The 22,118-nt window shown below is 57.3% G+C and overlaps 11 protein-coding genes across 11 annotated transcripts; 5 read left to right on the top strand and 6 right to left on the bottom strand.

The window, feature by feature from the left end:
• Positions 1-2,357: 2,357 nt before the first annotated feature.
• On the top strand, positions 2,358-3,970 carry PHYSODRAFT_287004 (hypothetical protein). Its single transcript, XM_009534660.1, has 3 exons — positions 2,358-2,411; positions 2,502-2,649; positions 2,757-3,970. The coding sequence occupies exons 1-3, from the start codon at positions 2,381-2,383 to the stop codon at positions 3,520-3,522; spliced, it is 945 nt and encodes a 314-aa protein (XP_009532955.1). The 5' UTR covers positions 2,358-2,380; the 3' UTR covers positions 3,523-3,970.
• On the bottom strand, positions 3,969-5,064 carry PHYSODRAFT_317609 (hypothetical protein; the record flags this gene model as incomplete). Its single annotated transcript, XM_009534659.1, has 3 exons — positions 3,969-4,050; positions 4,091-4,299; positions 4,360-5,064. The coding sequence occupies 3 exons, from the start codon at positions 5,062-5,064 to the stop codon at positions 3,969-3,971; spliced, it is 996 nt and encodes a 331-aa protein (XP_009532954.1).
• A 1,337-nt stretch (positions 5,065-6,401) lies between these two features.
• On the bottom strand, positions 6,402-7,365 carry PHYSODRAFT_355229 (hypothetical protein). Its single transcript, XM_009534658.1, has one exon. It carries the CDS (start codon positions 7,339-7,341, stop codon positions 6,475-6,477), a length of 867 nt encoding a protein of 288 aa, XP_009532953.1. The 5' UTR covers positions 7,342-7,365; the 3' UTR covers positions 6,402-6,474.
• Positions 7,366-7,620: 255 nt separating this feature from the next.
• On the top strand, positions 7,621-9,523 carry PHYSODRAFT_337039 (hypothetical protein; the record flags this gene model as incomplete). Its single annotated transcript, XM_009534657.1, has 5 exons — positions 7,621-7,761; positions 8,053-8,138; positions 8,200-8,666; positions 8,786-9,052; positions 9,132-9,523. The coding sequence occupies 5 exons, from the start codon at positions 7,621-7,623 to the stop codon at positions 9,521-9,523; spliced, it is 1,353 nt and encodes a 450-aa protein (XP_009532952.1).
• A 172-nt stretch (positions 9,524-9,695) lies between these two features.
• PHYSODRAFT_414819 (hypothetical protein) lies at positions 9,696-9,995 on the bottom strand (the record flags this gene model as incomplete). The annotated part of the gene is made up of 1 exon (XM_009534656.1): positions 9,696-9,995. A coding segment is annotated over one exon (300 nt), but the record flags the coding sequence as incomplete, so codon positions are not given.
• Positions 9,996-12,525: 2,530 nt separating this feature from the next.
• Positions 12,526-12,906, top strand: PHYSODRAFT_515986 (hypothetical protein; the record flags this gene model as incomplete). Its single annotated transcript, XM_009534655.1, has 2 exons — positions 12,526-12,749; positions 12,786-12,906. 2 exons carry the CDS (start codon positions 12,526-12,528, stop codon positions 12,904-12,906), a joined length of 345 nt encoding a protein of 114 aa, XP_009532950.1.
• Positions 12,907-14,103: 1,197 nt separating this feature from the next.
• PHYSODRAFT_517089 (hypothetical protein) lies at positions 14,104-14,638 on the top strand (the record flags this gene model as incomplete). Its single annotated transcript, XM_009534654.1, has 3 exons — positions 14,104-14,357; positions 14,442-14,510; positions 14,617-14,638. The coding sequence occupies 3 exons, from the start codon at positions 14,104-14,106 to the stop codon at positions 14,636-14,638; spliced, it is 345 nt and encodes a 114-aa protein (XP_009532949.1).
• A 1,621-nt stretch (positions 14,639-16,259) lies between these two features.
• Positions 16,260-17,494, bottom strand: PHYSODRAFT_317624 (hypothetical protein; the record flags this gene model as incomplete). The annotated part of the gene is made up of 2 exons (XM_009534653.1): positions 16,260-17,350; positions 17,401-17,494. 2 exons carry the CDS (start codon positions 17,492-17,494, stop codon positions 16,260-16,262), a joined length of 1,185 nt encoding a protein of 394 aa, XP_009532948.1.
• Positions 17,495-18,318: 824 nt separating this feature from the next.
• PHYSODRAFT_387438 (hypothetical protein) lies at positions 18,319-18,685 on the top strand (the record flags this gene model as incomplete). The annotated part of the gene is made up of 2 exons (XM_009534652.1): positions 18,319-18,361; positions 18,441-18,685. Coding segments are annotated over 2 exons (288 nt in total), but the record flags the coding sequence as incomplete, so codon positions are not given.
• Positions 18,686-19,298: 613 nt separating this feature from the next.
• On the bottom strand, positions 19,299-20,461 carry PHYSODRAFT_355228 (hypothetical protein). Its single transcript, XM_009534651.1, has one exon. The coding sequence runs from the start codon at positions 20,407-20,409 to the stop codon at positions 19,522-19,524; it is 888 nt and encodes a 295-aa protein (XP_009532946.1). The 5' UTR covers positions 20,410-20,461; the 3' UTR covers positions 19,299-19,521.
• Positions 20,462-21,260: 799 nt separating this feature from the next.
• PHYSODRAFT_248888 (hypothetical protein) lies at positions 21,261-22,112 on the bottom strand (the record flags this gene model as incomplete). The annotated part of the gene is made up of 1 exon (XM_009534650.1): positions 21,261-22,112. The coding sequence occupies one exon, from the start codon at positions 22,110-22,112 to the stop codon at positions 21,261-21,263; it is 852 nt and encodes a 283-aa protein (XP_009532945.1).
• Between the last annotated feature and the right edge of the window lie 6 nt (positions 22,113-22,118).

The raw sequence follows: 22,118 nt of genomic DNA, 5'->3' as shown, positions 1-22,118 counted from the left end.
GGCTGGGTCTGCAGGGGGTGGGTGGGGGAGGTGTGAAGTGTTCTCGCGCTGGCGCTAAAATGGAAGTGGCCGGCGAGAAGCTCACCTCCTGGCAGCCCGGAAGAGAGCGAGGTGGTGGACGATATATCTGGTCCTACGTCGACCTCGAAGCGTGATGCACCGCGCGCGGCATCCTGACTGGGGGCGGCCGACGCCTGGTCTATAGACTGCGTTCTGCACCACTGAGCCGAGTGCAAATCTCAAAGTCGCGAGCGAGCGCCATCTCCGCGGCCGACGCGCCTTGGATGGCGTTCATCGGTGCGTTCAGTGTTCGAGCCTTGGAGTGGAGCCATCACTGCGATGGAGACCACCGTGGAGTCCAAGTGGACTCCGTACTGTAGAGTTAAGAGAACGCGAGTTCACACCGGAATCGCGCGGATGCCGTTCACACGGCGGGCGACGTCGCTTTGGCTTTCGCCATGTCAGAGCCGACTTCAAGGCGGGAATTTTGGGCAGCGACCACGGACTCTTGCTCCCGAGAAGCGCCGAGCCCGTCGTGAGAAGCGTGGAAAGCAGCAGCGATTGATTTCGCGCGGCGCCGCATCCAAATCATGCTGCCAGACACAGACACCTTGATCCGAGCGTTGTCGGTTTGTGTGTGCCACACGAGACGCGCACTGCTCGTCTACTGTACACGTTGCCTTTGTTGCATATAATACCGTTGCCGTCCGTTGCGGCGGATCCTTTGCGACGGCCGCGTCGCTGCAAGGCGGACGGCTCCGAGCTTCTCATCGAAACGAGCGCGTCTGCCTCGCTGCGGCTGCCGTCCTCGGCCGCAGCTGAGCCCCGGACGAGCAGTTTCCTGCCACCGCCGGTGCAGCGTCGTCGCTACACCACGAGCCAGCAGCAAGGAATGGCCATCGACTGCCGACTCGTCAGCCTCGCCGTCGCCCTGCACACACTCGCGCTGCTACGCCGGACACTGGTTGACGCGCAAGTCCGCTCTTCGCTGTCCTGCTGGCTGCTGTACCATGGGGGTTCGAAATCGGACACTGATGACTGGCTCGCAGCGTGGTGGATGGCCCCGATGCAGTTGCCGTGTCGGCAGCGTCAGGTCCGCGAGATGGCGCTAGGTTGAGCCTCTCTCTCCCTTTGGGTACTGCGAGGATGCGGCTGGCGAGCACGCCGCGGAGGAGCAAGCAGCAGGCTGCTACCACATGTACTGCAAGATGCCGATGAAGTCGAGCGCAGCGCAGTGCAGTCCGCCCCGTGTTGCCCGCGCTGCTTCGGCCGAGGTCCGCCCTCCAGCCAGCGCGGTCTCAACTCGGGCCTCAACGCCCGCTGCCCGCTTCAACGAGTGGATCTCGCTTGGCGACCACCGTCACGGTCCCACTTGGCTAGCGCTCACCGCTCCTGAATCAGGAGTCCTGATCCCTATCCTTTGCGGCAGCTGCCGACCGGCAAAGAGCGGCGAGCCCTGCGACGCGCCCGCAGACGAGCAGTCCGCGCTGTGCTTGATCGCGAACACTGAAGCCGCCGCCTTCGTAGTAGACACCCCGCCGTCCAGAAGGGAGACGCCGAGCAAATATTGCAGGCCTCGGCGGTTTGGCAGCTCGGTGTCTCTGCCGCTGCAAGAGATTCCGACGTCGCGTCGATCTTTCGGCGTTCAACCGCCAACGGCTTCAAGCTTAGGCAGGGCCCCGGCTAAGTGCGACATGTACAGTATTTTCCGTACAATGCGCATACTTCTAAACCAAATATTTAGTAGGTTTGATCTCGTTTTCAAGAGGTATCAAGTAAATAGTATGGAAAAGACCTGTGTAATCTGTTGTATCGGGCAACTCTATAATTCCTGGTCCCTATTACATTGTAAGGATACTGTACTGCTCGCCTCGACAACTGGCAAAATGACTCGCTCTACGTCAGAGTTGCATGTCAAAATTCCTGTCACTTGCGCGGAGCCGGGGCGCCGATCTTTGCCTTTGCGGCGTCTGCTCGGCTACTTTTCAGCCGTGACCGCCCGCCGCGCTGCTGGCGGGCAGCCAAAATTCCCCCCTTTGCCGTTATGCGCGTGCTTGAGACAGCACCTAGGGGCTTCTCTGCGGCTGGCAGGACGGCTTGGCTGCTGCCTGCTATCCTGGCAGCAGCGAGCAGGCCAGGCAGGCTGGCGGCAGTTAGCGAGTCCAGCGTTGACTCTGTCGGGTGTCCACTGTGTCGCAGCATACAATCGCCGAGTGCGGTGGGACAGAGACGCTGCGCCCACCATCGCGGGCGAGAGGGCACAGAGGGCAGCCGGAACTTTCCGCTCCGGATGATGGCTCCGCTCTGCGCCCGCGCGACCAAAGGCGGCAGTTCATTTCCGAATTGGCCAAGCGAGTGCGAAGTCTCGGTGGGGATCAGGATGGCGGTGTCCGGGACACTGGCCGTGAGGGGTGCGTACTACATACAAGCTGCCGACTATCTGCGGCCGTCGCTCGTGTTGCTGACCCTTGCTGTTGCTGTCTCTCTTTGACGTGCTGCAGTCCATCGCCTCGAGGCCTCGCTGGCCCAGAGCGGAGGGCCGGAGGCCAGGTACGGCATACGGCTGGCCGTGGGCGATAACGTGCACGACACGCGGTTCGCGCCCGTCGGCCACAACAAACTCATCGAGATCAACGAGGCCCTGCACTAGTACGTCTCTGTCTCCTCCGAGAATGATATGTGCCCGATCCAGCTATCTAACGGTTATGCATGTGTGTGTTCTTAACTGCGACGCAATCATCTATGATTACCCACAGCGACATGCAGGCGACGGCGGAGTCTGAGGAAGTCACGATTGAAGTGCTCCAGCAAGATCAGGCAAAGCCGCTGGTGTCCGCTAGGCGGAGCCTGAAGGAGTTCGTGCAGGACTCCCACGACAGCAAGATGACGTTCATGTTCGGCCCCGTCTCGGCGCCCAACACGATGCATCTGGTCTTCAGCGCCGACTGGACGCCGGCCGAGCAGTCGTCGACCAAGACGCTGGCCGCGGCCGAGACGCACCGCCCCTGGTTCATGCGCGCGTCGTACTACTACGAAACGACCAAGAGCGTGTACGACTACACGACCAGCTTCCGCGTCGTGAAGCCGTTCGCCCGTCTGGGTGAGGCCACGGTGAACACGGTGCTGGCCACGGTCTCGGGCAAGACGCTCTACGACGTGGACCAGTCGCTGGTGGTGCCGGTGCTGGACTCCATGGACAATAAGGTGGACGCCACCATCTCGGTGGCCTTCACGAAGCTCTACGAGGGCCAGCAAATGGCCGTGAGGACCAAGGACAGGGCTGTTCGCGCCGTGTCCAACGTCGCCCACAAGACGGGCAGCACGGTGGTCGGAGCGGCCAACTACACGACGCACAAGGTGGCGTCGGCGACGGGGGCCGTGTACGGCACTGTGACCGGCGTGGCCGACTACGCGAGTTCCCAGGTGGTGCACGCGTCGTCGTCGACCTACGGAGCGGTGCGCGGGGTGACCTATTCTGTTGCGAGGCATATACCAATACTCGGGCCCAAAATACGGGCGTGAGGTGGGGAGCCGACAGCAGGTCACCCCACCGGTAACGGGAACCAACAAGTGAGCGCTGCGCGCAGCTCACGTCCGAGTGCATGCGGAGGAGAAAACCAAGCGAAACAAGCAGAAAAAACAACGTGACGGGACAAGAAAGTGGAGTATAAGCGGCGTGCGGTGAGGCGCACGGGCCGTGGGGAGGACTGGGAGCGCGACGACGGAGCGGCGTAGCAGGCCACGAACTAGCTAAATATGTGTTGCTGCGTGGGCGAGGACCTCCAAGCATGACGCCGGCTCCTCCAACGTATGAGGGGAGTTCTGATTGCGAGTGCTTGGACCGCGAGGGAACGGAGAGAGAGATGACCGCGGGCTCGATTCCGACAGATAGGGACCAACAATTTTATGCAACGGGGTCCACGTAGCGAGAAAGCAATGAATATAAATTGTTTTTCTTCACCTGGAACTTACGTGCGCTCTCGGCTGGTGATGGCGTGGAAGGCGCTCGAGTTTGGTAGGCATGGAGCTCTTCTTGGACTGACGTTGTGGCTGTGGTGGTTTGGTCACAGGGACTACTTCGAAGATGGACGGGAGTGCGTGGAGTTCGGGCTGTTTAACGGCGAGGAAGTGCTGCTGGGGGCCGACGATGCTCCCTGGCCGGCAGATCCGGCACCAAGCGATGGCCTCCGTGGCTGACAAGCGGTAGTTCGTCATGAGGAACGCAGCGATGGCGGTTCCTGTGCGTCCAAGGCCGGCCTTGCAATGGACGGCCACAGCACCAGTCTCACGCTCGCACACCTGCAATACAAGAAGGTAAGTTATCATGACAGCAGACGCTAGAAGCTTTCGCAGACGTACGCGGATGAACTTGTGGAGGATGTCGTCGCTGGGGTTGCTACCATCAGGGAATGGGAGATCGATATGGCGCAGACCGGCGTGGATGAAGGCCTTTCGTTCGTACGTGGTGGCCTCGTTGAAGCGGATCACGCAGGTAACTCCTAATGTCCGGAAGAGCGCAGCGTAGTCTCGAGCGAGCAGTGTGGACGCGCCGGACTCGGCGTCCAGGACGATGCGCTCACGCTGCGGGCCGCTGAAGGCGATCAGCTTTCCAGGCACGATCCAGTTGATGTCGCCGTTCTCCAGACGGTCGAGGTGGTCGTACTCGTCAATGTTAAAGCTCTGGTAGCTCCACAGCGACTTCAATACCGCCTTGTGCACCGCTCGAGCGCAGTCCAGCAAGGTGATGAAGAATGTGCACACTCCGCAAGAAGCGTCTCGAAAGCCGAATGGAGGCTGCAGTTTGCCGTCCTTCAACACTCGGGTCACAGCAAGCTCAGGCGAGAACCCTCGGGCCAAGACCAAGAAGATCGCGAGCAGTGTCATCGCGTTCGCGCGCTTGTGAGGGTGATCGCTGCAGTAGAGCACCAGTCGCCTTCCACTTCTTCCCACTGAGTTTTTCAAGTCCAAGCGCGATTCCAAGTCGCGACAGAAGCGCACGGTTCGCGACAAGTGCAAGGGCCCGAAATCTGCGAAGAACCGAGCGTAGACTAAGTCGCCATCCATGCAGACGAATTCGTCATCAAGAAGACGGCAATCATCCTCCGTTGGGCTCTTGGGGTTCTCAGTTTGTCTGGGCGTGGCTGCCTTTTCACCTGAGAGTGCTGAAGAAGCCAAGCCGAAGGCAAGTTTCCCGGGAAGAAGTTCAACTCGGTCACGCAGCTCAACACTCGGAGTTCGAGTCGCCTCCACTGCTGTGGATGCCATTCCTTGGATGTCACGACGCAAAGTCTCAGCATTGAGTTGGTTTCGACACTATTCTCGGCCGACGTTCACTACTTCTAGGGTTTCTAGAAGTGTAAGATGATGCAGCAAGCGAAGCTCATGAGCCTTGCGGGGCTGGCAGCAGCCAAGCAAGAAATTCACGATGCACTAGGAGAACTGGAGGCGAAGCCGGATGATACACAGTGTGTACAGGAACCTGACTTGTATTGACAATGCCATAGCGGATCATCCTCAGGCCCAGGCTGCGGTGGACACGACGCTAGCGACCCAAAAGAGTGTGCAGTTGTTGCGCGTATTGCTGCGGTCGCACTTGCGCGAGGAAGAGGTGCAATGGGCTCTAGGTCGGATCATATCGTTGGCATGTCAAGCATCGATTCGATTCCAGTGCCAAGCGGGCCAGCTCGAGATGTGGAACGAGTTATTCAGCATGCGGTCGGCCCACCCCGAATCCATCCGCGTCCAAGAAGCGTCGCTGCGTGCAAGCGAGTCCCTGTTCTCTAGCAACGAGTTCCACGTCACGAAGCTTCGACCGCTACTGATATTGGAGGACTTGATGGGAGTCATGGATCGATTTCTACTAGTCCAAACTCCACGGAGACGAGCACATGGACTTGTTGTCCTTGCGTTGCGTGTTCTAGTGGCGCTATACTCCTCTCCTCGGCCTACAGAACGGATGCTGTTTGATAGAGAACGTTCATCTGAAGGCGCGAAGTGGGCGCGTGAAATCTCGAAGCGCATGTTGAAGTGTTTCGTAGTCTTCAACAAGGACGTTGGCGCAATTCGCTCGTGGCTCACTATGACTCTGCTTCTGGTGCGCCAGTACCCTGTTGAATCGCTGGAGAGTCTGTTCTCACCGACGGAAAGCACGTGGTGGTTCGTGTCAGTGATCGATCGGTGGCAGTCTCAAGCCGATGTGATGAGCTCGCTGCTTGCCACACTCGACTCACATCTTCGCCTTACCGTACAATACCCCAGCTTTGCGTCTATGGTTGCCTCGGGACAATGGCGTTCCAGTTCGTGCTGCATCAAAGCTATGGATACTGTTGCCAAATATCATAAATTCAAAAAGCAACACCCAAGGCAAGCACATCGGATGCTACAGGCAACAAACAAGAAAGGTCAATAAACAACATTTTTTCTTAACAACGCTGGTCATAGCTGCGACTTCAGCGCGCACCGCCAACTCGACCTTTACTCTTCCGAAGCCTTCTGCGCCAACAGCGTCTTGATGTCCTCCTCGAACGACAGCGGACGGTCCTTCGGGGCGAACCGCTTGTACGGCTGGCCGTTGCGGTCCACCAGGAACTTGGTGAAGTTCCACTTCACAAAGTCGCCGAACGAGCCCGGCAGCTTCGTCTTCAAGTACGTGAACACCGGCCGAGCCGTCGCGCCGTTCACGTCGTGCTTCTCGAAGAACGGGAACGTCACATTGTACTGCTTCACGAACTCCATGATCTCCTCGTGGGTGCCCGGCTCCTGGCCGGCGAACTGGTTGCACGGGAACGCCAGCACCTCCAGACCCTCGTCCTTGTACTTGGCGTACAGCTCCTGCAGCTCCGGGTAGTTCGTGGGCGTCAGGCCGCACTTGCTCGACACGTTCACGGCCAGCACCACCTTGCCCTTGTACTTGGCCATGGACACCTCGTTGCCAGCCATGTCGAAGTCCTTGAGCTCGTAGAACGACTTGATCTTGGCCGTGTCGGCCACGTTGAACACCTCGCGGTACTGCGCGCCGGCGTTGATGAACGAGTTGAGCCACTCCTCCTGCTTCTCCTTGCTCTCGGCCGCGAACACCTCCGTGGCCTTGGGGTTGGCCAGCTTGATGCCGTGCGTCATGGACGCGTCGAACTCGACGGTGGCGTCAGCCGCCAGGTCCACGGTGGCCAGGGGCGAGGCCTTGTTGGTCTCAGACTCGAAGAGCTTGACGTTCTTCAGCTTGTCGTTGGCCTCCACGTACACGAGCTGCTTGCCGCCCGTGAGCTTGGCCAGCAGGCCGCCGCGTTTGCGGTACAGGCTGCCGGCCTGGATAACGCCCTCGGTCTTGTTGTCGGTGCTCATGTTGTCTTGGCTTCGGCTTGTGCTGCGCGGAGTGAGCTGATGAATGGGCGGTTATGCGGTGGGGGAATGATGAAGATAAGATTGGGAAGGAGGCGGTGGGGCAGAAAAGCTGTGACAAGGTTTGACTGGCGTTGGGTATGTCAGGAATAGGTAGGGCTGGAGCGTGTGGATACCTCGAGCTGCAGAATGGTTGCGGCGGCTGCATCGCTGTAAACGCGCAGGTCAACGTATGCAGGAGAGAATCCACTGCGTCTCGACTAAGTGAAAAGAGAGAGGGTCATGAACGAAGAGGTGGCGAGCTGTGAGCTTGCTGCGGAGCTGGAGCATGCTCCGACGTGCGAGGTCCGTTTAGTGCGCTCACGGTGGTTCGTCATAGTTGCAGGTCAAGCGAGTGAGGACCAGCAGGACCATCAACGCTGGGTGAGATTGCGCGCAGCCAGTTCGACTCGACCTCCTCGAACTTCCAAGTCGAAGCTGCAGTTATGCACATATTGCTTACTACTTTGGAAGAGGCCTAGCGCTTTCTTCAAACTAAGCTTAACTAAAGTTAGGCATAGTGCACCCACCACACAAAAAAGCATGCCGCAGCTCTGTAAAGCAGGAAAACCGGCAAGTTTGCTGGTAAGCGAACAACAAAAATATGCTGAAGTACAACACAGTTAATCACAGCAATACACTGCGACGGGGACCCTACTGCCGTGGGTCACCCAGAAGGCCTCGAACCGCTACGCGTGGCTGCGCTGGATCGTCACGGGCAATCTACCGCTGTCTTTTTGCGAGTCCAAGAAAACGCGACAGTACGTATTTTCATATCTATTTTGGTGATTTACATGTGTGCTAATGCCGTATGTTATGTAGATACACGAAGCTAACTCCCATCTCCGTGGAGACGCTGACCGCCATCATGGAGGCCGTGACCAAGGCCATGGAGACGATGATCGGCGACACCATGCCCGAGCGTTTTGGTCTGGTCCTTGATGGGTGGACCCACGGCACGGAGCACTACATGGCAGTGTATGGCTGCTTTGAGACGGCGACAGGCCCCCAGTACCCGCTGCTGTCGTTAGCGCCTGTCATGGATGAGCCTGACGACCGGCTGAGCGCTGACGGCCATCTGACGGCGATTAAAAGGTTCCTACCCTTTTTTGGTAAGTCTATCTCCGGATGTCTATTCCTGGTTGGTGACAACTGCGGAGTAAACAAGCGGCTTGCGAACCTACTCGGTGTGCCGCTAATCGGCTGTGCCAGCCACCGCCTGAACTTGGCGGTGCGAGACTACTTGGAGCCCCACGACAGCATCCTCGAAGAGATCCAGCAGCTTATGCGTAAGTTGCGGACTTTAAAACAAGCAGCCAAATTGTGGTAAGTACTCTGTTTGCTATTTTATTTGGTTTTTGTATTGGTACTAAATTGGTCTTTGTTTTTGGGTTTTGTTTGAAATTAGTGCCAAGACCCCATTGGCCGCTGTCCTCAGACAGGACAAGCGCTGGTCGTCGACCTTTTCAACCGTTCATTTCGGCGGACGACGAGGAGCTCGCGGACTTCCTTCCGTCACGCTCAGCCCACCGCAAGCTGGAGACTTTGCTGGCAAGCCTCCGGGACGTCGAGTCCGTGTCCAAGCACCTGCAGGGCGACGGCCTTACGCTGCTGGACGCTCGTGTCCTATTCGACGAGCTCCTCAAGAGCCACCCCTCGTTCGCGAATTATCTCGGTAAGGATCATCGCTCACTCTTCGTCTGATGGTATTTCTACTTAACTACTGCGTTTTATATGTTTTTATTTATGCATAGCCACCGACGCGGATATAGTCCACTCCGCCGTCTTCGTGCAGGCGGTCGTCAAGGTGCTGGACGACCAGGCGGCCCTGCTGACGGACGACGAAGTCGCTGCGCTGGAGCCGTTCAAGCGCACGCAGGATCATGTGGAAGGCGTGGACTGCACGCCGGCGGACAAGGAAGGTTTCGCTGTGCGTGCGCTCAAGCGACGCAAGGTAGCTGCTGCGTCGGCCACGTACGAGCTGCTTAATGCGATTCCTCCTACCTCAAACATGGCTGAGAGGCTCTTCAGCATTGCGCGCGCTATGCTGCGCCATGAGCGCCACCACCTCTCCCCCATGATGCTTGAGATGATCTTGTTCCTCAAGATCAACAGCTCGTACTGGGATGTTGCGACCGTGGAGTAGTGCCTGTAAGTAGGTACAGTCGTAACATGATTGCAGTAATTTACTGTGTCGACACTATGTCTTGCGTTATTTATTCAGTCTGATACTCGGATGCAATGCAATATTTATTATGGTGTCCGGCAAACAATAGATATATATCGTATTTTCGGCATGCCTGCTCACGAGCAGTGCGAAACACGGTCGAAAGCCGATCGTATACCGGGCACTTCTTGTTCACGCTGGCACGTATTCCAGCGTCAACTTCACCCTTCTTATAGGCGTCAAACAGACCCGAGTCCTTCAGCAATGTGGTGACGTCCCCCCATTTCTCCTTAGTGCGGTAGATCTTGGTTCCTATCGCCCCCGCGCTTCTGTGGTCGATCCCGGGCTCCTTCAGGAACGAAAACGCATCTTGGCAGGCTGCTGACGGACTGTCGCGCCAGCGGTCGTAGTTGCCTGGGGTCTCCAGCCACTGCACCAATACATCCATGGAGCCGTCCAAACTCCATCGGTTTGACGCGCTCGGTGCGCACTGCTCCACACGTGGTTTCTTCCCCATTCTGGTCTGCATCTTTGTTGTTTTCTTTGGTTCTAGTGCTAAGTAGTTGTGGGACCGGTTAGCCAGGTATCAGGATCGCACAACACGTCCAGTCTCAGATCTAACTGCTGTGTTGAAGCTCGTCCCACCAAAACAAAATGCAATCAACACTCACTGCCTGCAGAGAACGAGAGCCATTACATTCTTTTCTGAAAGGTCTAAGCTTCAATCCAAAAGGAAGAGCACTTGAGCAGTAGTTGGCAAAATGCAAAGTGATTCGATTCAGGTCCTTAGTTCGCAACCGCGTGCTACCTCTAAGCCTGCTACTGGATACCTCTTACTGGATACACCCTACTGGATTCTCTACTGGATACACAGTTACCTTATCCAATCAGAGAACACCACGTCGATGCCCATCTTGTACCCACAATCTTGGCGTAATCACCGTGACGTAATCATCGTCCCGTAATCACCTGAATGATTTCGGTACCACACAGTGAAGGTCACGCCGACCTCACTGATGACGCGTTCACGTCACACGGTCGCTTGGCGGGGCGTCGTCACATCAGTCTTGACAACACTCCCACTCGACTCGTCAGCGACCACGATGCCCAGCTTCGTCCTGAGCGCGTCGAACTGCGGCGCCGCGATCGGCTTCGTCATGATGTCCGCCAGCATGTCGAGTGTCGAAACATACTGCAACACCACTTGACCGTCTTCCACCTTCTCGCGCACGAAGTGGTAGCGAATGTCGATGTGCTTGGTGCGCTTGTGGAACTCCGGGTTCTTGGCCAACGCGATGGAGCCTTGGTTGTCCTCGTAGATCTTCACCGCTTCATCGCTCGCCATCTCGCCCAGCTCGCACAGAAACACCTTGAGCCACACCGCCTCCTGCGTGGCCTCCGACAGCGCCATGTACTCGGCTTCCGTCGACGAGAGCGCCACCGTGCGCTGCTTCTTGCTTCGCCAGCTGATGCATCCGCCGTTCATCACGAACGCGTAGCCGCTCGTACTCCGTCGAGACTCGATGTCGCCGGCCCAGTCCGCGTCCGAGTAGCCTTGCAGTCCGTCCTCGCTGCTCGCTTGAAACACGAGGCCGTGCGTCTTCGTGCCTCGGATGTAGCGGAAGACCCTCTTGAGCGCCTGCCAGTGTGTCGGACATGGGTCCGCTGCGAACTGGCTCAGCACTCCCACTGCCGCTGCGAGGTCCGGACGAGTCCCCACCATGAGATACATGAGGCAGCCCACGGCGTTCCGGTACGGAACATTCGCCATGGTCTCGTCGTGCTTGCAGCCTCCCTCGCACATGGCCTTGGTCAGCTTCAGACCCGGATCCTGCGGTGTCTTCACAGGGTTGCTCTCATCCATCTTGAACTTCTCGAGAATGTCCTTCGCGAACTTGGTCTGCCGCACCGACACCTTCCCAGTCGCCACATCTTGCTCGATCTCCATACCGAGAAAGTACTTGAGCTGGCCCATGTCAGTCATCTCGAACCGGTCACTCAGCGCCTGCTTCGTGTCCTTCAGCATCCTGTCGCTGCTGCTGGCGAGGACCAGATCGTCCACGTACAGTGCCACGAACATCATGTCGTGATTGTCCCGCTTCAAGTAGATGCAGTGGTCGGACTCGCACTTCTTGAACCCCAGCTTCAACATGAACTCGTCGATCGTCTTGTTCCACATCCGCGGCGACTGCTTCAGGCCGTACAGCGAACGCTTGAGCCGGCACACGTAGTCGGGTCGATCTCCGTCCACATATCCGTCCGGCTGCGCCATGTAGATGTCCTCGTCCAACAAGCCGTTGAGGAACGCGGTCTTCACATCCATCTGGTGCACTGTGAGCTTGTACTTGGCCGCCAGACTCAGCAACACCCGAATCGACGTGAACTTGGCCACCGGCGCAAACGTCTCGTCGTAGTCGATGCCGTACTTCTGCGAGAACCCCTTCGCCACCAGTCGCGCCTTGAACCGCTCGATCTCTCCAGACTGGTTCTCCTTCACGCGGAACACCCATCTGCAGCCGATCGCCTTGCGTCCCTTCGGCAGTGGCACCAGGGTCCACGTCTCGTTCTTGCGGAGCGACTCCACCTCCGAGTCGCACGCCTCTTTCCACTTGTCTGCGTCGCTGGATTCCATCGCCGACTTGAACGTTGTCGGCATCTCTCCCACTGAATCCACGACGTACGCAGCCTCGAAGTCTTCCTTCTCTTGTGCTGCGGCAGACATCTCGTCCAGCGGTTGCTGTCGTCTTGGCACCGCATACCGCTTGGCACTCGGAACCTCCACGGCTTCCTCGAGCGACTGCGTGCGCGGGTGTCGCTTGCTGCCGGGTTCAAAGTCTTGATTCCGCGCAGCTTCTTCTCTGTTCTCGTCTGATCCGGACTGAGTCTCTTCATCCGTGGTGTCTTCATCATCATCTGTCGGAAGACCCACCAACACCTCCTTCGAAGCGTAGTCGCGTCTCCCACCGTCGAAGACATCCTCCATGAACTGCGCGTCGCGGCTCACCAACACGCGACCGCTCTCGATCTCCTCGAACCGATACGCCTTCTCGTGCTCCGAGTACCCGAGGAAACGACAGCGCACCGACCGAGCGTCGAACTTCGACCGCTTCTCCTTCGGCACGTGCACGTACGCGTGGCACCCGAACACCTTGAGGTTGGCCAGCAAAGGCTTCTTGCCGGTCCAAACGTGGTGCGGCGACTTGTCGTGACTGATGGCGCGCGTCGGACACCGGTTGCGGAGGAACGTGGCCGTCATCACCGCTTCTCCCCAGTACTCCTTCGACAACCCGGCGTGCTCCAGCATGCAGCGCGCACACTCCACCAGCGTCCGATTCATTCGCTCGGCCACTCCGTTGAGCTGAGGCGTGTATGGTGGCGTGAACTTCTGCTCGATGCCGCGATCCGCACACAACTTGGCCATCGCACCCGAAGTGTACTCGCCGCCGTTGTCGCTCCGAAGCACCTTCACTCGCTTGCCGGTCTGCGTCTCAGCCAACGCGACGAACGCAGCGAACTTGGCAGCCACCTCCGACTTGTTCCGTAGCAGGTACACCACGCAGAAGTGCGACTTGTCGTCGATGAACGTGACGAAGTAGCGCTTGCCTCCGAACGTCGCCGTCTGCATCGGACCGCACACATCGCTGTGGACCACCTCCAGCACTTGCTTCGCACGGTTCGGCGACGACTTCATGAAGCTTACTCGCGTTTGCTTGCCGAGTGCGCACCCGTCGCACACCTCCCACTGCTTCACCGACGTCATTGGGATGCCAGTGCCGTAGCCCTTCTTGACGATGGCTTCGAGACCACCATGGCCGATGTGACCAAGTCGAAGGTGCCAGAGGTACGACGTGGTGTCCCCTTGGCGATTCTTCGAGCTTGCCGCATTGGCCTCGTCAGCAGGCGTCCTCGGCGTCATGCAGAGCTTGAACAGTCCTTTGCCTTCGCGAGCGCCGAGCTTCCACTTGAGACCCTTCGTTTCCGCAAAGCACCCGTCGCTCTCGAGGGTCACTGGCCCGACGTCCTTGGTGAAGCGGCCGACGGAGAACAGGTTGCGCGACAGCTTCGGGATGTGCCACACACCCGTGAGCACACCCTTCTTCATGCCGCGCGGTGTCTGCATCGACATCACGATGTCGCCGCTCCCCACCGCCTGAACCACGCCGTCGTCCGCCAGATGCACGTCCACCGGAGAGATCTTCTTGTAGTTCTTCATGTACTCCTTCGAGTACGTCATGTGCTGCGTCGCACCCGAGTCGACCAGCCACATGCCGCTCAGCTTGGAGGCACCCGTGTCGCCACCAACCGAGAAGAGGAAGTCGCCAGAGTCATCTTCGACCTGCGCGACGTTCGCTCGTTGCGGCCTCTGCCGCTCCCCGTTCTCGCGGATCCGCACCGGACACTTGGCGATCCAATGTCCGTGCTCGCCGCAGTAGTGACAGGCGCTCGTCCTCTGCGCTTGCGCCTGCCGTCCCTTGCGCTTCCCGTTGTCGCTTGTCATGAACGCTTGACCTTGAGCGTGCGCGGTTCCGTCAGCACCGCCACCTTGTTCCTTGCGCTTCATGTCCTCGTGCAGGAGCCGAGACGTCACGAGCTCCCACGTCAGCGTGTCGGAGCGCGATTCCAACGCCGTGATGAGGAACTGGTACGACTCGCTCAGACTGGCAAGAAGCGTGATCACCAAGTCGTCCTCGCTGACCGGAGCGCCGACCGCGTCGAGTTGTTCCGCCAGCGTCTTGAGCTTGTTAATGTGCTCCAGCACATCATCACCTTCGTCCATCGTTGTCGTGAAAAACCGTCGACGAAGAAAGAGCTTGTTCGCCAGGCTCTTCTTCTCGAAGTGTCCCTCGAGTCTTGACCATGCATCATGCGCGTCCTTCGCCGACCGCACCAGCGGCAGCTGCGAGTCCTCCAACGCGAGACAGACGATCGCCAGCGCCTTGCGCGACTTCTTGCGAAACGTCGCTTGGTCCGCCGCGGTCGTGCACTGCTCGAGCTTCACTTCCCCACTCGTCACTTCCCACAGTTCGCGCTCCTCCAGCACCATCTGCATCTTGAACTTCCATGTGTGGAAGTTGGTTCCGTCGAACTTGTTGATGCGGGCGGTCGCGGTCGGGGCGGCGTCCATGGCGAAGGCGTAGTCGGGGTCTTGGTCAGGGAAGACGGGGCTTGGGCTCATAACCAAAAGGAAGAGCACTTGAGCAGTAGTTGGCAAAATGCAAAGTGATTCGATTCAGGTCCTTAGTTCGCAACCGCGTGCTACCTCTAAGCCTGCTACTGGATACCTCTTACTGGATACACCCTACTGGATTCTCTACTGGATACACAGTTACCTTATCCAATCAGAGAACACCACGTCGATGCCCATCTTGTACCCACAATCTTGGCGTAATCACCGTGACGTAATCATCGTCCCGTAATCACCTGAATGATTTCGGTACCACACAGTGAAGGTCACGCCGACCTCACTGATGACGCGTTCACGTCACACGGTCGCTTGGCGGGGCGTCGTCACATCAGTCTTGACAACAAATCCAAGTTTGCAATGTTGCAGCAAATGATTCAGCGGTCTTCTGCGCCAACAGCGTCTTGGGTTGTCCTTACTTTCAAGTACATTTGCTCGGACTTTCGAGTAACCTACATACGACTTCACTTAAACTCGTGCGCGGCATCAACTTGCAAATACTAAATCCACTCTAATAGCGTTGCTTGTTGAGATGGAATTCTGCAGATGACGACTAAACATTCTACTAGCTTGCTCACATCCACACCAGCGGTTCGATGCATTACTACCCCTGGAGCTTTCAGGGTCTCCCTAACGGCGAAGGCTCGCCAAGTCTTGCCCAACAAGTTGGCGGACTAGCAGCTTTGAAGTCGGTGTCGCCCTGCTAACCGTTTGTGTATGTGTGTGTTGCTCCTGGGTGGAGATATTAGAATGCAGCAATAGTTCAGGAATTGAATTTTGAACGCCGCTTATTACGGCGAGCATTTGACCTGCAGCTCAGTGCCAATGGCAACAGCACCAATGTGCTTACCTACGCATGATCCGTCAAGAGGTAGACTCGTTGGTTCAATTTGAAGAGTACTTGCATGTACTCTAAGTATCGTACACTTTAAAGGTTGTAAAGTTCATATACTGTACTGGTAATACTCGATGAAAACGACATCCGAGAAGGTATTGACAGCAAGCCTTGCCGTCAGCTGAAGCTGGTGTGTCTCCAGATCGAGCGATGGACTTGTACTCGAGGTGTAGCATACATAGAGTCCCTGAACGCCACCATGTTGCCTCTTTCGAACGAGGTGTTCGCTAGTCGATTAAAGTCGTTTGGATGTAGCCATTGGGGCTCAGTAAGTGCCGAAGAAGTCCACGTCTGCTCAATGTCGACTCAGTCGAGTCGAGCTGCCCAGACAATTTCAACTGCAACGTTGCGCGTAATCATTCAACGTAATAATCAGCTCTGCTCGAGCCTCAAGCTTTGGTCGGAGCAGTGCTTTCATGCAGCTTTGCGTCTATGGTAGCCTCGGGACAATGGCGTTCCAGTTCGTGCAGCATCAAAGCTATGGATACTGTTGCCAAATATCATAAATTCAAAAAGCAACACCCAAGGCAAGCACATCGGATGCTACAGGCAACAAAGAAGAAAGGTCAATAAACAACATTTTTTCTTAACGAAGCTGGTCATAGCTGCGACTTCAGCGCGCACCGCCAACTCGACCTTTACTCTTCCGAAGCCTTCTGCGCCAACAGCGTCTTGATGTCCTCCTCGAACGACAGCGGACGGTCCTTCGGGGCGAACCGCTTGTACGGCTGGCCGTTGCGGTCCACCAGGAACTTGGTGAAGTTCCACTTCACAAAGTCGCCGAACGAGCCCGGCAGCTTCGTCTTCAAGTACGTGAACACCGGCCGAGCCGTCGCGCCGTTCACGTCGTGCTTCTCGAAGAACGGGAACGTCACATTGTACTGCTTCACGAACTCCATGATCTCCTCGTGGGTGCCCGGCTCCTGGCCGGCGAACTGGTTGCACGGGAACGCCAGCACCTCCAGACCCTCGTCCTTGTACTTGGCGTACAGCTCCTGCAGCTCCGGGTAGTTCGTGGGCGTCAGGCCGCACTTGCTCGACACGTTCACGGCCAGCACCACCTTGCCCTTGTACTTGGCCATGGACACCTCGTTGCCAGCCATGTCGAAGTCCTTGAGCTCGTAGAACGACTTGATCTTGGCCGTGTCGGCCACGTTGAACACCTCGCGGTACTGCGCGCCGGCGTTGATGAACGAGTTGAGCCACTCCTCCTGCTTCTCCTTGCTCTCGGCCGCGAACACCTCCGTGGCCTTGGGGTTGGCCAGCTTGATGCCGTGCTTGAGTTCCTCACTAAACTCTACCGTCGCATCGGTCGCCACATCCATTTCATCACGTGGGCTGAAGGCCACGTCAGAGTCAAAGATGTACACAGTCCTGTTCTGGTCATTGGCCACGACGTAACACAGTTCCTGGCCGCCAAAAAACTTGGCCAGAAATCCCTCCTTCTTCCGGTGCAATGCGCCAGCCTGGATTGTTCCTTCCCTGACGCTCCAGACCGATTTCACTTCATCAGGGGCGAGTCCCTTGCCAACTCCAATGAACTCCGAGTTTTTACTCTCGAAATCAAAGCTCTGGAGCAGCTTCGAGTCCGTTGTAGGCGTCAAAAAGCCGCTCTGCACCAGGCCACCGGCAACTTGTACAGTGTAGGTAGCTTCGGGCTCCTGCTCTAGTTTCTGGCCAATGACACGCAGCAGAGAGTCGCCAGATACTTTGGGCAAGGCAGAGGAGGCTCTGTGGCCAGGAAGAGCTGCTTCTTGACCTCCGGAGAGAGCAGGTGACGCTGGATGAGGTCTACATCGCCTTGGAACTTGGTGGGAAGCGCCTGGAAGTGGCGCCACAGGTCGAAGACGCGTCCTCGGAGGGCCTTGGACATGGTCGATGAAGAGGTCAGAAAATGCTTTAATTTCGGATTGAAGTGGATTAATTTCGTAAATGGATACACATCAAATGTTAATATCGGACTAAAGTCATTGGCCAAGATGGCTACATATCCATACGCACGATCATTTTTTTTACTTGGCTGTTTCTGTGGAACGAGCTCCTAGTTTTGCTTCAACTCGTACGCCTGTCAAGATCTCGCTACTTGTTGATTGCCGGTTGCCACGCGTGAGACCAAAAGGCGATACTTGTGCTGTCGTGGACACCGGGCCTGAAGAGATAGTCGGTGTGCGAGACTAACGTGAATTCCTCCGTTGTGGTGAATGAATGGATTCAATGAATGAATGAGTGGAGTGGAGTCACTCTATTGGAGTTGTGTTGCTCGCTCGGATGGCTCTCGCGGCTTCTTGATGTGCCGGGAGACTCGTAACTTGAACGTTTCGTACTTGCCCATCGTTTCCGTGCATTTGATGGACTGGCGAGAGCTTGATTCCCGTGACTCGTTGGATGGCGGCACTGACACAAACCGCCAAAGAGCAGCATCGAGCGGGTCACGGAAGGAGAGAAGCACGAGCTGCGCGTTGTCGTCAAGTGGGTATGCGCCCTTTCTTGTGGGTCGAAGGTGAGCCTTTATACATGCATCCGCTGCGACGACTTTGCAGTGGAGACTGACTGCTGGTCGTTGGGGTTTGCATGCAAGACGTCCCTCCCCTCTCACACTACAATTTCATCTGTATCGCAAACTCGACTCAACTCATCCCAACTCAATCGACGGCGATGGCGCCTAGCTTACTGCAACATGGTGCTGGCTTTTCGATCATGCCACGAAACCCGAAAAAGAAAATGTGCCAAACGTACAAAGGTAGGAAGACAATCGTATAGTACACCTTAACAATCCCTTATGGTCTAACGAACACTTTCACGCCTTTGCTGCTCTGCAGTGATTGTTGTTGGGGATAGTGATGTGGGCAAGTCGAGCTTACTGCGTCGGATGACGAGTTTTGAGCCGCTATCGCCCGCCGATAGTGTTCCAAGCGACTACCTGTCCAAGATGGCAATCGTCGAGGGCGCTGCTGCTCCCATGAAGGTGCAGCTGTGGGATACTGCTGGCCAGGAGAAATTCGGAGCAGCTCGACTGCCGAGTTCCTACTTCCGCCACACAAACGCTGCGATCGTAGTCTACGACGTGACTAACCGGCTCAGCTTCGCGGCGGTGCTGCGGTGGGTGATGCAGATCCTGGCTTACCGAAGCACCGCAGTCGCGGACTCGCTGTTCTCAATCGTTCTTGTGGGAAACAAGAGCGATGCAGCGTACGGATCTCGACAAGTGCACGAAGAGGAGGGTCGTGAGCTCTCTCGGATAATCGGGGCTTCACGCTTCTTCGAGTGCTCGTCAAGGGACGGCACAAACACCCAGGAGTGCTTCAACGCAGTTGCTGCCTTGTTAGTAAACGGAACATCGTGGTCGCTTCCGAGCGAGCCACTACCGAGCACCAGCTTGGCCACGCCAAAGGCCGACCAACCACCAAATTCCGCGGCGAAGACACGTGGTCTGCTCGTGGACGCTGCTCCTCTCGACGTTGCCGCACCAACGTTGAGTACTACTGCCGCTCTCAGCCCAACCCTGCGAGTTCTATCCACCAAGTCAGGGCCACCTGTGGTGGGGCCGTCGTACCTCGGGACGCTTGTAGTATTGATCTCCATGCCGATGGTGCTGTTGTGGCTCGACGACGAAGCTGTGCTGCGCTGGGCTGAAGCTCTCGGGATCCAGTAACAAAGGTCGATCCTTGTTTGTTCATGAGTTGTTTAAAGCCAGCAGACCATTGTATTTGTTTACGTTAGGAGCACCTGCCGCTCAATTCACGCTAAAGGTTAATACACTAAGAAGAAAAGATGTTGACTGCAACATCGCAGTCGCCAAAAAGTAGGATCGGTCGACACGATGTCGATCTTGTGTCTGCTTGCATCCGATGAAGCTCACGTTGTCAGCGGCATGGGCGAACCTGCAGTCGGTTCCTGCACTTAGGCCACGATCTTGGGGCCGATGACCGGCACGTAGCTCAGCACCGAGTAGGTCACACTCTTGACGGTGCCGTAAGTCGACGACGAAGCGTGAACCACCTGCGTCTTGGTGTAGTCGGCCACGCTGGCCACCGTGTTGTAGACGGCCGACGAAGCGGACGAGACCTTCTCGGTGGTGAAGTCCTTGGCCTTGCTGGCCACTTCGACGGCGTCGTCCTTCTTCTTAAGGGCGTACTGCTGGCCCGAGTAGAGCGTCGTGAGCACCGCCGAAATGCCGGCGTCCACCTTGTTGTCCAGGGCGTTGAGACCGGGGCCCACCCAGGCCTCGTCAATGTCGAAGAGCGTCTTGCCGCTCACCTTGGTGAGCACCGTGTTGGCCGTGTTCTCGCCGAAGCGCGCGAACGGGGCCACGATGCGGAAGCTCGTGGTGTAGTTGTACACACTCTTGGTCGTGTCGTAGTAGTAGGACGCGCGCATGAACCAGGGGCGGTGCGTGTCCACGACGGCCAGGGCCGTGTCGCTGGGCTCCCAGTCCACGCGGAAGTACAGCAGCACCGTGTTGGGCGCGGCCTTGGGGCCGAACGTGAACGTCATCTTGCGCTCCAGGTTGCTCTTGAGGAACTCGGTGAGCGGCTGCGCCGTGTCCACGAGCGCCTTCTTGCGCTTCTCCTGCAGCACCTCGATGGTGAGCGTGGCGTCGGTGGGGGCGTTCTTGACGTTGAGCTTCACGTGCTCGTCGATGGAGGCGTCGTGCTTGCGGAACTTGGTCGTGTGCTCGGCGTTGCCGACGGCGAAGCGCAGCGCGTGCAGCTTCAGGGCGTGCTCCTCCTCCACGAACGTGGCCTCGATGCGGTGCACCTTGATCTTGAGCGTGCCGGACGTGGGCATGGTGGCTTGAGTTGCTGGTGTTGTTGCTGGAAGAGTGTTGGTCTGCGACGAAGACGGCGAGTTCAGAAGTGAGCGAGAAGGAGCAGCGCGCGCTTGCTTCCGTATCGTAGAGAAGTCAGCGCAATGGATACCAGCCAGGTTGCACCGTGATGCGCGCTCGCTGTATCGGACACTCGCGTCATCGAAAGTCGCGCCATGATAAATGGGTACATGTCGTTGCGGATTGAAAGCGGAGCTGAATTTGTGTGATTGTTATGTTGCATATTCAAAGAGGTTCTAGGATAACGTTACCCAGATAAGACGATGTTTGCCGATTATGAGGGGCTTGCTTGAAAGGCATCGCGCTTTTTCTCACCGAGGTGTCCATTGACGCGCGGCCGCGGGAGTCTCACTTTGCTGGTGGCGGGAGCGCGAACATGACGCGCCGCGGGACTGCAGCGCGGTCTGCGCGGGCACCGGCCACTGCATCGTCGGCCCCATTGTCGTTGTCAACAGCGCAGCCCCACGGTTTGGACTCCAAGCTGGTGCAGTATCACGTTCGAAGATGACGGCGAATAAAACGGGCATCTCACTTCAACTTCCGACCTGGACGTCAATGAAAGATGGAATCGGTCAATCGATGGACACTACCAATGCAGCCTAACTCTCGTGTTCAGCCGAGCACGTCAATCACCACAGCAGCCCAAGAAGACCATCGTGTTTTCCTTACGTTGTCAGCTAACGCGGCTCGATTCACGCCAAAGGTTAATAGGCTAAAAGGAAAGGGGCTGGCTGCAACTCTGCAGCCGCCCAAAAGCAGAGGCCATCAATCTTGTGACGCTGCGTGGGCGAATCTGCAGTCGGTTCCTCCACTAGGCCGCGATTCTGCGCCCGATCACCGGCACGAAGCTCAGCACCGAGCAGGTCACGCTCTTGATCGTCCCGCAGGTCCACGATAATGCGTGCGCCACCTGCACCTTGGTGTAGAACGCCAGGCTGGCCACCGTATTGTAGACGGCCGATGAAGCGGACGAGATCTTCTCGGTGATGAAATTCTTGGTCTTGGTGACCACTTCCACCGCATCGTCCTTCTTCTTGAGCGCATACTGCCGGACCGCGGAGATGCCAGCGTCCGCCTTGTTGTCCAGGGCTAGAAGGCCCGGCTCGACCCAGTCCTCATCAATCTCGTAAAGCGACTTGTCGCTCACGTTCTCCACGATCGCGTCGACAATGCTTTCTCCGAAGCGCGCGAAGGGGGCCACGATGCGGAAGCTCGTGGTGTAGTCGTACATGCGCTTGGTCGTATCGTAGTAGTAGGACGCGCGCATGAACCAGGGGAGGTGCATGCTCACCTCGGCGTCGTTAGGCTCCCAGTTTACACGGAAGTAGAGCAGCACCACATTCGGTGCGGCCTTGGGGCCGAACGTGAACGTCATGATGCGCTCAAGGTTGCTCTTGAGGAACTCGGTGAGCGGCTGCGCCGTGCCAACGAGCGCCTTCTTGCGCTTCTCCTGCAGCACCTCGATGGTGAGTGTGGCGTCGGTGGGGGCGTTCTTGACGTTGAGCTTCATGTGCTCATCGATGGGGGCGTTGTGCTTGCGAAACTTGGTCGTGTAGTCGGCTTTGCCCACGGCGAAGCGCAGCGCGTGCAGTTTCTGCTCCTCCTCCACGAATGTGGCCTCGATGCGGTGCACCTTGATCTTAAGTGTTCCGGACAACGGCATGATGCT

This window comes from Phytophthora sojae (assembly GCF_000149755.1).
Source record: "Phytophthora sojae unplaced genomic scaffold PHYSOscaffold_7, whole genome shotgun sequence".
In the NCBI taxonomy this organism is placed as follows: domain Eukaryota; phylum Oomycota; class Peronosporomycetes; order Peronosporales; family Peronosporaceae; genus Phytophthora; species Phytophthora sojae.
The sequence above is the reverse complement of the archived record's forward strand: the minus strand, read 5'-3'. Positions and strand labels throughout refer to the sequence as shown.

Coding starts and splice junctions, on each gene's coding strand:
- PHYSODRAFT_355229 (XM_009534658.1), bottom strand. CDS start 7,341: ATGAGCACCGACAACAAGACCGAGGGCGTTATCCAGGCCGGCAGCCTG.
- PHYSODRAFT_355228 (XM_009534651.1), bottom strand. CDS start 20,409: ATGCCCACGTCCGGCACGCTCAAGATCAAGGTGCACCGCATCGAGGCC.
- PHYSODRAFT_287004 (XM_009534660.1), top strand. CDS start 2,381: ATGGCGGTGTCCGGGACACTGGCCGTGAGGG. Junction 2,412..2,501: donor CGGGACACTGGCCGTGAGGG/GTGCGTACTACA, acceptor GACGTGCTGCAG/TCCATCGCCTCGAGGCCTCG. Junction 2,650..2,756: donor ATCAACGAGGCCCTGCACTA/GTACGTCTCTGT, acceptor GATTACCCACAG/CGACATGCAGGCGACGGCGG.